General features: G+C 35.2%; 2 protein-coding genes across 2 annotated transcripts; both read left to right on the top strand.

Moving 5' to 3' along the window:
- Window positions 1-521: 521 nt before the first annotated feature.
- LOC142546956 (lon protease homolog 1, mitochondrial-like) lies at window positions 522-12,270 on the top strand. Its single transcript, XM_075654957.1, is given in 21 exon segments — window positions 522-999; window positions 2,394-2,459; window positions 2,892-3,068; window positions 3,160-3,225; window positions 3,468-3,509; window positions 3,612-3,645; window positions 3,648-3,733; window positions 4,452-4,550; window positions 5,112-5,177; window positions 5,256-5,342; window positions 5,511-5,550; window positions 6,168-6,339; window positions 6,683-6,807; window positions 7,374-7,504; window positions 7,603-7,707; window positions 7,848-7,961; window positions 8,955-9,122; window positions 10,122-10,223; window positions 10,394-10,585; window positions 10,848-11,366; window positions 11,797-12,270. Coding segments are annotated over 21 exon segments (2,859 nt in total). The 5' UTR covers window positions 522-711; the 3' UTR covers window positions 11,977-12,270.
- Window positions 12,271-14,562: 2,292 nt separating this feature from the next.
- On the top strand, window positions 14,563-16,582 carry LOC142546955 (ribosomal RNA small subunit methyltransferase-like). Its single transcript, XM_075654956.1, has 2 exons — window positions 14,563-14,977; window positions 15,708-16,582. The coding sequence occupies exons 1-2, from the start codon at window positions 14,651-14,653 to the stop codon at window positions 16,446-16,448; spliced, it is 1,068 nt and encodes a 355-aa protein (XP_075511071.1). The 5' UTR covers window positions 14,563-14,650; the 3' UTR covers window positions 16,449-16,582.
- The last annotated feature ends 536 nt before the right edge of the window (window positions 16,583-17,118 follow it).

The following is a 17,118-nucleotide window of genomic DNA, read 5'->3' as shown; positions in this document are numbered from 1 at the left end:
AAGAGACCTACTTTTTATTTTATGATTTATTAAATAATGTAAAAAAATTCATAAAAAATCACTTTTACGTATTTTGGTTAATTGTGTAGATTTCTTCATTTGGAAACAACATTTGGCTCAAGATTGTCCATTTTTACTAATTGTGGAGACCATTTTCTTTATTCTTAATCCAATATTGGCAATGTGGAAAGATGATATCTATTTTGCATCTACGTCTAAGGGATTCTTTGGTTTAAGCCGAAGAAGCAATGTAACTCGATTATTTATTCTAATAGTCGTCTATGTTGACGACAAAAATGAACTAGATTATACTAAACTAAAATCGAAGTAGACTATTGTCCTGTTACTAGATGGTATAGACTTTTGATGACAACTTTCTGAGAAGGTAAATTAAATTTTATTCCTAAGAAAATACAAAATTCAATTTCAAAATTTATGTTGCTTATTTTCAAACCTAGTTTCGTTACTTTGGCTCCCACCCCTTTTCCGAAGGGCAGTTTCGTCAACAAGCAAAAACCCAAGGTTTTATTTGATGCTGGAGTTAAACCTCAAACCGAAAAGTCATCTATCTCCTGCTACTTCTTCCCCAAGCTTTCTTCGATCAGTCATCAATGGCGGTTCCATTTCATTCCCTTATGTAACCCTAGCTTTCCATCACCTTCGAATTCCTGAATTCTCTCCCAAGACTCTTGCTTTTCTTAACTATTCCCCATGCTGAAGGTTCTCACCTCTTGCCGTTTCGGGCCGTACCTCCGGCGTCAGGTTCTTTCTGGAGATATCGTGCCCCCATTGCTCCGGGCGCTGAGTTCTCAGAGAGGGCAAAATGGGAGGAGCAAGCATTTTTACCCAAGGTTTTTCTGCTCTGATTCATCCGACCCGGTGGAGTCAGCCGGGGCAGAGGCTACGCGGGTGGAATCGGCAGCTGGAGAAGAGGCGGTGGAGGGGAAATCTTCGTCAGCTATCGTGCCTACTGTGTTCAGACCCGAAGATTGTTTAACTGTTAGTTTCTCATGATCGTGAACCGCTAAAAAATTTAGTTCATTTGTTTGAAAACTGTGGATGATTGTCCATGATTGAAATTTTTTCTCGTAAATGAATGCGTTGTGTTATTCATGGATTGGGCACTCAATGATGTAGTGAACCGAAATGGATATATTGCACAAATTTAATTGGTGATGTATGTGATTATTTGGTCAAAATTGAGTCTTTCGCGTCCTTTCTTATTATTCATGGATTGGTCCCTCAATGATGTAGTGAACCGAAATCGATATATTGCACAAATTTAATTGGTGATGTATGTGATTATTTGGTCAAAATTGAGTTTTTCGCGTCCTTTCTTCTTTGTGGTTTGATTGTTGAATGAGTGAATATGTAACTTCCAATGCAATGTGATGCCATTTTAGAATTATATTTTTGTTCAATTATATAGTTCCGAGTTTGCAATGAGTAATACAATGATATTTACGAGAAAATTTTATTGATATTTTAATATGGTGTATATTTAATCAGAAAAATAATAGTGCTAATAAGAAACCTCATGAGCCAGCTGACACGCCTTTGAGGAATAATGAAGCTCAAGCTTAGCAAAATTTGAGTTTGAGTCTATTGGCTTATTAGAAGGCTTGACTCATTTTGCTCCTCTGGTGAAGGAAGGGTATCTCCTATTATTTGGTAATTATTAGGGGGTCTGTTGCAACATTAGGTTCCAACCTGATGCGATATCTTGAACGAGTTGTCCTGAGATGATTTTTCAAAGTGGAAATGGACTGGTTGTCCAAAAAACTCTACTGTTTGTTCCAATGAAATGCTGAAAAACATCATTCCAGTTTGAATAGTAAGTGGCCCTGCAGAAGTCTCCCTGCATGGCTGCTTGAAGGAAATAGAATTTCGTTGCGACCACGAGTAAAATGTTGTAGTGATGGTAATTTCTGAATTCTTAGGAAATTTAGTAGCCTTGGTAATTTTTGTTGTGATTTATTGCATTGCATTTATTTGTACGTACATGATACCCCATGAGATTAGAGAAGCTATTTCCAAGTGAAATTTATTTAAACACTGCCGACGAATCTAAGAAATAAATTGAATCTAAAGTGTGATTGCTACTTGGTTCGAAGACGCATTGCAGCAGTAATGTTTCCTTGTTATGTCAGTGATTTAACTTTTGCATTTGTCTCTCGGTGCTGCTAAACTTAAACTGCCAAACTTAAATGGCTTGTTTTGTTGGCTTTTTTCTAGCTTTGGCTAGATTTGTCAACTAAGGTTTCTGTTATGTTAGTTAGCAATTGGAAAAGAGGTAATTGTATTGTGAAAAAACATATGCTGTTAATTCCATTTATTAATTCTGTGTTGGTCTCAGAGTTGGTCACTGATGCAAATTTTTGTTTCTTGCGCAGGTGATAGCATTACCACTGCCACATAGACCATTATTTCCTGGGTTTTATATGCCAATTTATGTCAAGGTATGTCTTCTTGTACACTGTAGTTTGTAATGTAACTAATTGTATCAAAGTTATATTTCAGTCTCTTCTCTTGAGTGCAATAATATGAACACAATTTAGGTTGAAGCTGAACCTATAAGCATATAAACATTTTTTTGGATGTTTAGCACATGCAGGTTATGGAGTTGTTATGAATTCTGACTTGTGCTTATCTTCTTTTTAATTTATCATCTCTTCTTTCTTGAGCTGTAAGAGCAGCTGTTTTCACTTGCAAATGGTGTTTTCCCTGTGTCAGAATCTCATTTTTAGTAAAAATTGGAAAACGTTGAAACTTTTTCTTTTCTTATTGTTAAATGAGCAAATGACTGAAGTCTGCAATTACACAAGGGTAATATCATCACATTCCTCTTCATCTTGATTAGGAAATATTTCATTACTTATGTTCCTTTACAGGATCCAAAATTGTTAGCAGCTTTAGTAGAGAGTAGAAAACGGCAAGCCCCTTATGCTGGTGCTTTCCTCCTAAAAGATGAGCCAGGAACCGAGGGTTCAGATTCAGAAAAGAATATACACGACCTCAAAGGAAAAGATTTATTTGATCGCCTTCATGAAGTTGGCACATTAGCTCAGGTTATTTCTAACATCCAGTTTGCTAATTATTGAAAATCATTTATCCACTCATCAAATTCTCTATATTTGATCAAACTGGCTTACATACTAGATAACAAGCATTCAAGGGGATCAGATAGTTCTTATTGGTCACAGGCGACTTAGAATAACAGAAATGGTGAGTTGGAATCCTTTATTCTCTGTAGATTGTTCTATATTTCTGTTTAATTTTTCTATTTTGGTTTGGACTTACTAAACTGTATCTTTTCATTTCATTTATTTAAAGACGGGCTTTTTTCAGTCATTTTTATATGCACACATGCACCCGCACATACAGTAGGTCATTCGTGTTTACATGTACAGTTACAGTTGCATATCTACTATGCAGAATCAGGACAACTGAATAATTATCTTCTGCAGGTCAGTGATGATCCTCTGACGGTCAAAATTGATCATCTCAAGGTCTGCAAATTCTTCAAAGGCCTCAACCTGCTTTCTCTTATATAAGTTGAAACACGGTTTATTTGGGAAACTTTCTTTGCTTAAGCGTGATGTGTTTATTAGGAAAAAACATATGACAAGGATGATGACATTCTGAAGCTACTTCATTTGAAGTTATATCTACTTTGAGAGATGTTTTGAAGACAAGTTCTCTTTGGCGTGATCACGTCCAAACTTACACCCAGGTTTGAATTTTGTTTCATGGATTTTGCAACGGATCCTTTCACGTGCACTTAAGAAAGTTTTAAATGGTCTATTTGTTTGTGGTGCTGTATCCAAGTGGCTCTAATTGTTTTTAATGATCCAAGCTCCCCAGCACTATTTAGGAAGTAGTTCAATTTAGTTCTTCCTCAATTCTTGACAAATACAAGTTCTGGGGAAAAAATTGTTGTGTAACTTGCACACCTGAATCCATATCAAATATTTAGCGACTACTTGTTCACATTCTTTGCTTGCAAGGTTAAAAAATTTGATATGTTGACCAGTCGATCTATGGATGTGAAAATGTTTCTACGATCAAGAAGAATTTTCACCATAAGATTTTAAATAATTTATGCATTGCAGTAGAACCTTTACTTTCAATTCTCTGAAGAAAAACGAATTTTCGATTCTTAATTGCAAGTGTGTTATATGCTTGATACTATGGGTGGAGCTACATTCATTGCAGAAAATTTACTTGTAAGTTACTGGAAGAGTATTAACTATAAAAATACTTAATTGAGAATTTGAGATACTATTGACAATTGATATTACGGGTGAATCAATTGCCTCAATCTAATACAGTGTTACAATTTCGAGCTCGTAATATTGCCGACACCTATTTAAAAGTAGGCGATGCCTTGATTGTTTGCATGCATCTGTCTCTATGCTAGCAGCTAGCTCTTAATATTTCAATATCTGCAGCACATTGGGGAGTTTACATATCCAAGATTGGCTGATTTTGGAGCAGCAATATCAGGTGCAAATAAGTTACAATGCCAACAGGTGCTTGAGGAACTCGATGTAAGTAACTGCTGGTTTTAGAGGTGCTACTTCCTGTCTTAGTCTGATTTAATTGGTTCTCATTTCTTATCCTAGTAAGGTATTTACACAAGCTGTTTGGACACAAAATGGCAGAATTTCCTTACTCGTATTAATCATTTTGAAAAAGAGGCTTTCAATCTTATTACTCTCCAATTTCCTGTGTATCGTGGACCTCTATACAATTTTATTTCAAAATTGTTATAGGATGAAAATGGAGGAGGGCGAAAATTCCAGTCATATGTGCCACTTCATAGTCTCAAGATGGATGTCTTGTTAATGGCAACATGCTTGCAAGAACTTCAAAGCATTTTTATTCCTCTGAGATCATGTTACTTTTTAAGCTGCCCTTGCGCAAGGTGCTTTGACAAAAAAGAAGAAGCAAACATGGGGATAAAATGTTGATAAATGTTTACTGCTTACAGCCTCATGGCTTGTGCTCAGTTTTCAGTTATTGGTTTTCGAAACTCTATGATTGACGTAGTAACTTGTTAACTTTCCCACATTTCATTTTTTTGTTGCTCATTGTGCTGCCTTGCTCAGGTACATAAACGGCTAAAACTTACATTGGAATTGGTGAAGAAAGAGATGGAGATTAGCAAGATCCAGGTATGGTGAAATTGATTAGATATCTATTATTTCTTACTTTTGTAGATTTGGTAATCTAACTTTTTTTGTTGTATAAAGGAATCCATAGCTAAGGCTATTGAAGAAAAGATAAGTGGGGAGCAGCGCCGCTACTTGTTGAATGAACAGCTCAAGGCTATAAAGAAGGCATGTTAATTTTCGGAACTAATATGCTTCTTACTTTGTTATGCCATGCAATCATTTATTACTTAGAGGATGGTGGGCAGGGACACTCTCCACCCTTCCTCTTAGTTTTTTCCGAACTTGCATATTTTTCTGTGTTAGGAAAGCTCTGATTATGATTTTAATGCACAGGAATTGGGATTGGAGACTGATGACAAAACCGCCCTTTCTGGTTTTCTCTCTTTCATCTAATTACTTATTACTCTTTTTCCTGTCAAACCCTGTAATGGTTGATACTTACGCTTCATTTTGCCAAATTTTATGGTGCACATACAAGAAGTGAGAGACGGAAATATAGAATATCAGATACTTGTATTTACTTTCATTCTTTGATTCTGAGCGTTATTGAATTAGCGTGAGCCTATTTATTGGGTTTATTGAATCAATGTACATGTTGATAAAATACTTTCACAAATATCACTTGGTTATTGCTTCATGAAAGGTCAGCATTTTATTGTCATTTTGTACATTTATTTGCTTTATTAATACATACCTGTATCAAAATTGGCCGCAGCTAATTTTGCTTCATGTGGTATTCCGTTGCCCTGAGATGGGTTTTTATTGGTTTAGTACATCTTGATCTCTGAGTTCAGTTCCATGTAATCTGTTCTGAGCATTAAGAGTGCCTGAAGTTTGATATAGGAGATGCCTTTTAGTTTGTGTTTGCTCTAGCATCAGGCATCTGCTACAAAGATTGCTCAGTTTTATTAACTTTCAATTACTTGCTAGTTTTTATTAATATTAAATTGCTTGCTAGTTTTTATTTTTGACATCCTGCGTTTATTACAGCAAAGTTTAAGGAAAGGCTTGACCCAAAGAAGGAGAAAATCCCATCTCATGTTTTGCAAGTCATAGAAGAAGAGTTGACTAAATTACAACTCTTGGAAGCTAGTTCTAGTGAATTTAATGTGACACGCAATTATCTTGATTGGTTGACTGCATTGCCTTGGGGAGAATACAGGTGTGTAGCAAGTTATCCTATCACATGGGTTATGACTTGGTGTTTTTTCCTCCCTCCTCCACACTATGCTACTTTCTAAGACATATTTGCCATAGTTTACAAAGTTAGTGTGTCGGTATGGGGATTAAACAATTTAAATTTTTTGTGATGGATATATAGTGAAGTGAGAGCACAGTCAAATACATAATTTACGTAGTTCGGCTATAAAGGCCTTTATTCACGACAAAGTGCTTAGATGTCTGAATTATATCGATTTCTTTTTGATGAAAACTTTGTTGTAACTAAAGCACAAAAATTGTGGATGAAGACCAATTTATTATTTATATTTTTTGAAATTTTACAGTGACGAGAACTTTGTTGTAAATCAAGCACAAAAAATTCTGGATGAAGATCATTACGGATTGACAGATGTCAAAGAAAGAATATTGGAATTCATAGCAGTGGGAAAATTGAGAGGAACCTCGCAAGGTTGGGCAGTTCCTCAGCTTTTGTTCTCTTTCTTGATTTCTTGAATTAAGTTGACGCACCCAAAAAATGCAATTTCTATCCGCTGATGGATTCCTCTGATGTGAAAAACTTTTTCCTTTTACAGTTATTTCACTGATAAAATTCGTGCATGTAGGATGTGTGTGTATGCAAGCACATTCACGGCCACATGTCTTGATGCGAGGAAAATGCTCAATGGACTAGACAATTTATTATGTGTTTTTTTGAGGGAGTATTATGGTTTTTGATTGTGCATACTATCTTCGTGTTTTCTTGTAAGATATGAGTGAATAAAGTCAAACCATACACGTAGTTTTCGAGGTTTGTGTTGTTGGTTTGAGTTTGTTGGTTTGAGTATTCTCCCTTGGGTTTGGACCAAATGGGGAACATTAAATATTGTATCATTTCTCAGTTTATTTTCTTTTACGACTCATTTTCTCATTTAAAACATTTAAAAAAAATACATTTTCTGTAGCAAAATCACTGCTGTTGAATTTTGGACTTGTGGTGCATTCATTCATAAAGCTGCTTGTCTGATCTGTTTACAGGGAAAATCATATGCCTGTCTGGTCCTCCTGGAGTGGGGAAAACAAGTATTGGTCGTTCAATTGCTCGGGCCTTGAACCGTAAATTTTACCGGTTCTCTGTTGGAGGTTTATCTGATGTTGCTGAAATCAAGGTGTGTAATGAACTTTGAAACATTTGAGATAGTGATAACAATATACTCAGTTTGATATAACACAATAACGTGTGTTTGATTCTGAAATTTACAATAAGGGGCATCGCCGAACCTATATTGGTGCCATGCCAGGGAAGATGGTGCAATGTCTAAAGAGTGTGGGAACAGCTAATCCTCTTGTTCTGATTGACGAGATAGACAAGGTAATTATCTCCCCCTTCTGTTGGATGCATAACTTACACTTTCTGTTCATAATTTTATCATCTGTAATTTATTTTCCTTGAGGTAATATTCATTCTACGAATTGAATTTGCATATTTGAATGATATGTGTCTGTTGGCAGCTGGGTAGAGGACATGCAGGTGATCCAGCAAGTGCAATGTTGGAACTTCTTGATCCAGAGCAGAATGCAAATTTTCTGGACCACTATCTTGATGTTCCCATTGATTTATCGAAGGTTAGTGGGTCTTGAACAAGATGAAGTGGGTGATGTCGACATTTTGTGATTTTGACATTGTTCATGGTTGTTCCCTTACGATGGTTGGTGGACTTGGTTTTGATTGACACGGGCGGATTATATTTTCAGTATTAAAATAATCTGGGCTTTTGGAAAGGTTCCTCTTTGATGCTTGAATATTGTTTCACAGTCAGCTGTCTGTTGTCTTCAAAAAGTCTTACCTATGATGCATTTGGCGCTCAAACCCAGGAACCTAGATTGCATTGTATGTGAGATTGGCATTTTTCTTATTTCAATTTATGTTAGTATGCATTTGAATAGGTTTTAGGAATGATACCCCTTGAGACAGTCTGTTTCTGCAAGTCACCCAATTGTATGTCTGGGATGGCAGTGTCTGATCCTGGAAATAATATTTCTGGTTAGCCTTTTATGATTCTTGTTTGAGGATCAGTTTGCTTGAAGATATTTTGGTTTTATTTCACCAACAAAATATTTGACTGAATTAGAACTGCCTTTTAGTCTGATTCACTTTCTAGTTAGACACCTTATTCTGAACTAATACGCAAATTCATGTTCTTTCTGGAGTTTCTTGTATCTTTCCTTCGTCTCTTTTTCCACAAATCAATACAAGTTTTTAGAAATAGTAAAAATGTGTCTTTCCGAAATTTCAGTGGGGAAACAGAATACTGTGTACTGCCAAATATTTCGGAGGATATCTAGTTTGACTTCCCGATGTCAAATCAAACCCCTAATTTGTGTAAACCTTTCTTCAATATTTCAGTCTGATATGCTAGTATAGCTTAAATTTTGAGAACGGTCTCTTTGTGATTGCTAAAATCAAAATAAAGACTTCTCATTGAGGCCTTTCAGGTGCAAGCTCTCAAGAGTTTAAATGCTGTCAAGAATAATCTCCTAATGTAATTTGATATTTTGTTTCAGTGGATTCTTTTGCTAACATGCTTAGTATGTTGTATAATATTTCTCTTGGTGCAGGTTTTGTTCGTCTGCACGGCAAATGTTGTGGAAATGATACCCAATCCTCTTTTGGATAGAATGGAAGTAATTTCCATTGCTGGTTATATAACTGATGAGAAAATGCACATTGCAAGAGATTATTTGGAGAAAACTACTCGAGAAGCTTGTGGCATCAAGCCAGAGCAGGTATTTCCACTCCCTGTCTCTTACCTGCTCTTCTTGCAGTTAGTCAACAGGGTAAGAGACTTACCATTATCACGTGTTATGCGTAAAGGATGTGAATGTTGTTACTATACAGTTGTAAAGGTGTATTATGGAAAATCAGTTCTGGTGTTAATATAGCGCAGAAAGAAAATTATAAAAATTGATGATTTGGGTATTGGGGGACTGTTATTTGAACGATAATTTACATTTTGGCAGGTTTAGTAAAAAAGAAAAGAGTAAATAATGACTGCTGGTGGCGCTTCTGACTGTCCAAATGGTTATAATGTGAAATTGAAACCATAAACTTTAAAACATAGGTGCCCATTTATAATATTGTCCTATGCCATTTCGCCTTGAGAAACAAGATTAATAATTTTGGAGTAAATTTCCACTTCCTTTTCGGGTAAACAATTTGTTCTTATAATTAATGTTTCTGCAATAAACTCCAACTGTCCACATCTCCATATTTGTTGGTTTCTCTCAAAACCGCTTGAATAAATTACTATCTGGATTGGCATTTTTGGTGATCTAGATCGCACTAATAAATGTCATGATTTCTGTGTACTAATGTTAAAACTGCTCTATTTAAATCTTTAACAATGTAATTACCCTTTCTTTGTCCATGTCTTAGAACCTTGACATATTCCTGAACCACACTTATCATGGTTGATTTAAGGGGCAGGGCAGGGCAGGTCCAATGAGGGTTACCTTTTCTAAAAAAATTTAAGTTTTGCCGTCCAAAGTACCTGGTTCCCCATGACCTCGTCTAAATTCACGGGCCCACCCATGATTGATTTGTGTCTCATTAAATGTTTCATTGATTGATGTTCATCAGCTTAAATTCTAATTTCCTAATGATGTCTTCTTTTGACTGATATTTTTCTTAACCTCTAGGGATTAGCTCGTTTTGATAAATGATGAATAAACATCAACTCATGGTCCTTCTCAATTGCATATTAATATTTTTTTCTTGTGAATCAGGTTGAGGTCACAGATTCTGCACTTCTTGCCTTAATTGAAAATTACTGCAGAGAGGCAGGAGTTCGAAATCTTCAAAAGCAAATCGAGAAGATATATAGAAAGGTTTTCCTGTAGCATCTGATTTTATTCCAAGTTTGAAGTGTTTCATATGGTTCAATTGTGATGAGCTCAAATTGTTTTTATGACTAGCACGATTTTATATTAGCCATGAAAATAGAATTCTATTTTTATTTCTTCTGACGATGATGATTCTTTTCTTTGTTTGCTGACAGATTGCTCTGCAACTTGTGCGACAAGGAGAAAACATTGAACCTGTGGTTGCCCAAGTTGACCAACCTGACAAGGAAATGGCAGAATCTGGTACTGTGTCAAATGAAACTGTAGAAGCTGAAGTTGTAACCACGGATTCTCACTCCCCAGATGATCAAAGTCCAACTTCCTTTGATCGATCTGGTACTCCAGAGGTATCATAAATACTCTGTCCTTACTGTGCTCAATGATGGAAATTTTACCTGTTTCATCTTCTTTAAAATGATGATGTAGGTCAACTTCACGAGGCTATGCACTCATGAACAAACTTGATACGTTGATATATGTTTTTTTTAAGCGCAATGAATATTCACTTAGAATCAGCTTTTATCTGTTTTCTGAAGCTTTGGCTCCTTTTGCTGACCTACGTATTTTTCAATGTTGTATCCACTTGGTTGTTGCTGTTGCTCTCATTAGGATACCCTAGAAGCAGAAAAAGTTCAAGAAAGTGAATCGAGTAGAACAGTAGAAAAGGTTTCAGTTGACACAGCTAACCTTGTTGACTATGTTGGAAAGCCAGTTTTCCATGCCGAGCGCATATATGATCAGACTCCAGTTGGAGTTGTTATGGGTCTCGCGTGGACCTCAATGGGTGGCTCAACACTATATGTAGAAACCAGTCTGGTTGAGCAAGGTGAAGGTAAAGGGGCACTCAGTCTCACCGGGCAACTAGGAGAAGTCATGAAAGAAAGTGCTCAGATCGCAAACACTGTTGCGAGGGCCATATTGCTTGAGAAGGATCCGGAGAATCAGTTCTTTGCAAATTCGAAAGTTCATCTTCATGTTCCTGCCGGAGCTACTCCTAAGGATGGTCCTAGTGCTGGTTGCACCATGATTACATCTTTGCTGTCTCTTTCCATGAATAAACTTGTCAAAAAGGACCTTGCTATGACCGGAGAAGTCACATTGACGAGAAAAATTCTTCCTATAGGCGGGGTATGTGAATCGAACTTGAATTTGTGACAGTTTGTCTTCTGTATATATATTACCTTGACCATTTATGACATTTCCTTAATTTCATGTCAACTGAATATGGTGCTAAATCTGTGGTATGCTTTCCTTTCTCAAGTAAAACTGTTGATGCATTTGCATAGCAGGAGTTTGTTTATTGGCTTTATGAAGTCGTTGAATTGAAAATTCTCATGTATTCATGATCTAGCAGATTCACTAGAGCTATCATCTGGATTAAATCCATATAAACGTTTTTATAAAATATATTTGACTGAAAATCTAGCTTAAATTTAGATCACCCGCCTCATCACCAGCATTCCAGTGGACCCCACTACGTTCTCTCTGTCAATTTTCTTCTTCATTTCTCCTTTCATACCCCCTTCATTCTAAATTGAACTTCTTATTGTAATACCAGGTGAAGGAAAAAACTATTGCAGCAAGGCGTAGTGATGTAAAAACCATCGTATTTCCATCGGCAAACAGGAGAGATTTTGATGAGTTAGCACCTAACGTGAAAGAGGGCCTCGAGGTACATTTTGTTGATGACTACAGTCAGATATATGATTTGGCTTTCGAGGAGGACCGGAAGACATAATAATGCGTCTTGGTGGGAGGGCTTCAGTTCAAAATGTCGAAGTTGCAAATGTCATTGCCTGTATGCATCATAGTTACGACCAGAGGAGGTACTGCTCATTCATTTGTATGTCTTATTGATATACATAGCCTTGGAGCTACCAATTGTTGGAATAAAGTTTGGGTAGTGATGCTGATGTATAATTCCAGTGATTTTTTTGTAGTGATACTAATATATTATTCAAATGATTTTTTGGCTGCTCAGACTTGAGTGTAGTGATTAAAAAGTAACATAAAGAACTTAGGCTTGTTCTGAGTTTTCTTTCCTCTGAATGAAATTATGATCTTACATATTTAGTTGTGATGCACACACACTCTCTATTAGAGTTACCTGGTAGACAGCTACCATCAGTATTTTCAGTAATCAGATCGGTGATCAAATCGGTCTACCTGGAAAAAAAACGATCCAATCGGTGGAATTAATTAAACTGGATAGTTAGATCGAAATATTTTTATGTTTTAATTAATATATAAATAAATATTAATATAATATAATGAACAATATATTTTATAATTTAATTTAAAACCTAAAAGATGTATATAAACAGACAAAAATATCTATTAACCAAAGTTTAAAAATTAAATAACTACATACATATATTTGAAAATAACAATTCTAACTAATTTTTTTTTTAAAAAAATAGATTAGATAAACTCTATCACTACTGAAATAATATTTTTAACGAAATGTAAATTTTAAATAATAATGTATATACATATATAATAAAATATTAAATTTAATATTTTAAAAACAAAAAATTAAATTTAAAAAAAAAATCGAAAATTCATAGCTCGCCAGATTGGTTCTTGATCGGTTTTAGGATTAAAACGGTTTTTGAGAGTGTACGGAAGGACTCGTGATTGGTTCTCGGTCGAACCTGTTAAACTAACCGTTCCAATCTAGTTTTGAAAACACTTGCTACAATCATTAAATTGTTAAACTAAAAATGAAGAAAACATAAGAGTAGGTCTCTTGTGAGACGGTCTCACGAATCTTTATCTGTGAGACGGTCAACTCTACCGATACTCACAATAAAAAGTAATACTCTTAGCATAAAAAATTATTTTTTTTGATGACCCAAATAAGAGATTCGTATCATAAAATACAATCCGTGAGACCGTCTACAGGAAATTTATACCTACAAATCCTGCTATGTTTGAATCCGGTTGAAATTGCTGTCCTGATGGTTCAGATAATCTTGATAATTTTTAACAAATTTATATCAAGTTAAGCTTTGACTCGTCCAATTTTCTTGAGTTTAGTTTAATGTCTTTGGTTTCCCGTATTCTTTTTTAGGATATTTTGCTATTTATATTTGATCAACTTTTTTTTTATTATAAAACTGGCCCTCCTCACGTGTGTTGAAATACGCTAGAGGGGGTCTATTTTCAAAATGAAAATTTAACCAATGTTAGATAACTAAATGCTCATTTATTCTACTCATACTGCAATTTCTACACACTTATTTTCATTTCTAATTGATGTATTTCAATAGAAGCAGTTCTATAAATATTTGTTTGAGACCCCAAATACATAATTCTAAAATCAATATTAGTTATTCAGAAAGTCACGCATCGAGTCCACGCAAACAAACTGTACAATGAGACGTATTTTGTTATCTAACACAAAAATGATCTTTTGAGGTGTATTTCAAATACACTTGAAGAGATTATTTTTTTAAAAAAATGATTGACCATGTCCATTTTTCTAAATATGCCTATAAGGAACTATCATGACTACTACTTCGTATTCATCTATATTTTATGAAAACATATATTAAAGTTTAAACAAATGAAAGAAGAAACAATGAAGAATGAATCAATTCATTATTGTCCAAATGTTGCCCATACAATATTATATTAGTGGTGTTATATCAATGTCCTATTATATTGCCTAATCAAGTCTAATAATTCACAATCAAGGAAACAATATTTGACAAAGTTTATTGCACTTTCTAAGATTGATTTCCTTTTAACACAAATTTCAATAGAAGAACATCATAAAATTTGATCAACTGACTATAATAATTCTCATAATTCGACTGTTGGATGAGATATCATACTTGAATCTAAATACATGTGCATTTAAAATTGACCTTAGCCTCAATTCAACTAGTGATGAAATAGGTAACTGCTAGGGAAAGTTATAATTAAAAGAGTACGTCTCTTGTGAGACGGTCTCACGAATCTTTATCTGTGAGATGGGTTAATCCTATCGATATTCACAATAAAAAGTAATACTCTTAGCATAAAAAGTAATATTTTTCATGTATGACCCAAATAAGAGATTCGTCTAACAAAATACGACTCGTGAGATCGTCTCACATGAGTTTTTGGCTAATTAAAAATTAATATTGTTCTTCTATAATGTTTTAATTTCAGTGAGAAATAATTTATTTAATTTATGAGTTTATATTATATTATATTAAATCTTCTACTTCGAAATGGACCAACAAAGAAGAGAGGATTGGGCCAAATGGATATATGCTTGTTGGGTCAACTCAATGGGCCCGCCCACCTACAGTTAAAAAGATTGGTCCAGAGTGGCCCTAAAAGAAAAACCCCTTTCTCCCCCAAATTCATTCGCCCGCAGTCGACAACGGGGGAGAAAGATAACTCAGGTTTTCACCTCTCTAATGGCGGGAGGCAAGATCAAGAGAGAGAGGCCGTACCACAAGGGCGGAGCCGCGGCGGCGTCGAGTCCTCATTTTCAGGGTGGAATCCCCTTTCACAAGTCGAAGGGCCAACATATACTAAAAAACCCACTGTTGATCGACTCGATTATTCAAAAATCCGGGATTAAGTCTACTGACGTCATCCTCGAGATTGGTCCTGGTACGGGTAATCTCACGAAGAAGCTTCTTGAAGCTGGGAAATCCGTCGTGGCTGTTGAGATCGATCCTCGTATGGTTCTCGAGTTGCAGCGTCGTTTTCAAGGAACTCCGTTTTCTAATCAATTGAAGGTTGATAATGCATTCCTATTCGTTTTGAGAGAATCTTTATTTCAAACATTTTGTGGCGTGCTAGTGCTTTTTGTGGTTGGTTTTTAGTTCTAATGTATTTTGTTTCCCAAGAGGTTTGAGAAATTAGCTGAAGAATTCAATTGAATTGGCTGGTAAACTAATTATGGAGTTGTTATCGTGTTGAAAGCTATTTTCTTTTTCAGTGTCATTAGAGTTGAACTCTTCCATATTCGTAATCAACTAACTTGGATAAAGGCGGTATTTTTGCTGTGGGAAAACAATTTGAGTTCAGACTTGTCTCTTGAATCATCTTGCCGTTAATTTTCTATTAGTGTTTAGAGCTGGAAATCCAATTTTCTTCAACTATTCTTTGTTTTGGTGATGGAATCCTCCAAATTCCGTGCTGGTTCGAACTGAGAGAGTAGCGGTCTTAACTGTTACTAGGATATCTGAATGTCACTGCATGAATTAGAGCTTACATTTTTTGTCTGATTGTACTGAATGCTTTCTATTATTGATATTTTTAGCTTTACTTCTTTCACCTTTATTTGATAGGTCCCTCAACCTCTGAAATGATTAATCGAGGCACTGGAATTAATAGGTCATACTCGATTTATTTGACTTACGTTGTGTTATCTCGTGTTAGCTCGGTGTTTCTGGGCACTTTGTGACCTGTAGCATAATTCTGAAGCAGTGATCAAAACCGATTATTTCAATATTCTTCCTGCAGGTTATACAAGGAGATGTTTTAAAGTGTGATCTTCCATACTTTGACATTTGCGTGGCAAACATCCCATATCAAATTTCCTCTCCTCTTACCTTCAAGTTATTATCTCACCGTCCATTGTTCAGGTGCGCGGTAATTATGTTCCAAAGGGAATTTGCCATGAGGCTTGTTGCTCAACCTGGTGATACCCTTTACTGTCGTCTTTCTGTGAACACTCAACTATTGGCTCGGGTTAACCACTTGCTGAAGATTGGAAGAAACAACTTTAGGCCACCACCCAAGGTTGACTCTTCCGTAGTTAGAATTGAACCAAGGAAACCACTTCCTCCTGTGAATTTCAAGGAATGGGATGGTTTAGTCCGAATCTGTTTTAATAGAAAGAACAAAACTTTAGGTTCTTTGTTTAGGCAAAAGACTGTCCTTTCGATGCTGGAAAAGAACTACAAGACTTTACAGGCATTGCAGCTTACACCAGAAGGATTTTCGAACGATGCTGAAATGGCCTCTTGTGTATCTGCTTTAGGACACACTCTTGGTGATTTGAACATGGACAACGAAGATGGAAAAGATGACGATGAGATGGAGATGGATGATGGCGATACAAAGACCTCAGGTTTTAAAGACAAAGTTTTGGGCATCTTGAAGCAAGGAGGTTTTGAAGAAAAACGATCCTCCAAGCTCTCACAGGGCGATTTCATGCATCTGCTTTCTTTATTTAACATGGCCGGCATTCATTTTTCGTAGTGATAGAACCAGTTTTGCCCATCTCTTCTCCTATTCAAGTGCTACTTTTATTTCTTTTTAAATTAAATTTAAATTTTATGCTATTTTTAATATAATTGTTGAATAACCAAATTTAGTTTGACGAAAACATTTATTTTATCATTATTATTTTTCTTTCGAATTGAATTATAAACCAATTCAAATCCACGTCCAATATTTGTTAGGCGTATGGATTCATTTATGCAAAATAATTAAATACGATCAATCCATTTTTATATTCATCCCCAAAATCAATATTTTCTCACTTTACTGATATCAATATCATTTTCAATATTTTAATCTAATTCACTAATACTTCATTCCTCAGATATAAATCTCACATTTAATTTTAATTCATCCAAATATATAAATTATAGTCCACTATCTATATTTAATATTTTTTTATCCATTCACTCATATTCATTACATTTAATTATTTACAAAAAATAAAAAATATCATATATCAAAATACTAAAGTAAAATGTTTCGATGTAAAACTTGTTTTCGATAAATTTTTTTAATACGTGTAAAAACTAAAACACATATACCCCTAAATATGAAGAGTATGTTTTTTGTGAGACGGTCTCATGAATATTTATCTGTGAGACGGGTCAATCCTACTCATATTTACAATAAAAAGTAATACTCTTAG

This window comes from Primulina tabacum, chromosome 5 (assembly GCF_025594145.1).
Source record: "Primulina tabacum isolate GXHZ01 chromosome 5, ASM2559414v2, whole genome shotgun sequence".
Lineage (NCBI taxonomy): Eukaryota > Viridiplantae > Streptophyta > Magnoliopsida > Lamiales > Gesneriaceae > Primulina > Primulina tabacum.
Note: the sequence above shows the minus strand (reverse complement) of the source record. Positions and strands in the feature narration are given on the sequence as shown.

What these genes read in the sequence shown, in the direction of transcription:
- LOC142546955 (XM_075654956.1), top strand. Translation starts at nt 14,651, where the DNA reads ATGGCGGGAGGCAAGATCAAGAGAGAGAGGCCGTACCACAAGGGCGGA. An exon ending in CGTTTTCTAATCAATTGAAG is followed by an intron (nt 14,978 to 15,707) that starts GTTGATAATGCA and finishes TTCTTCCTGCAG; the next exon opens with GTTATACAAGGAGATGTTTT.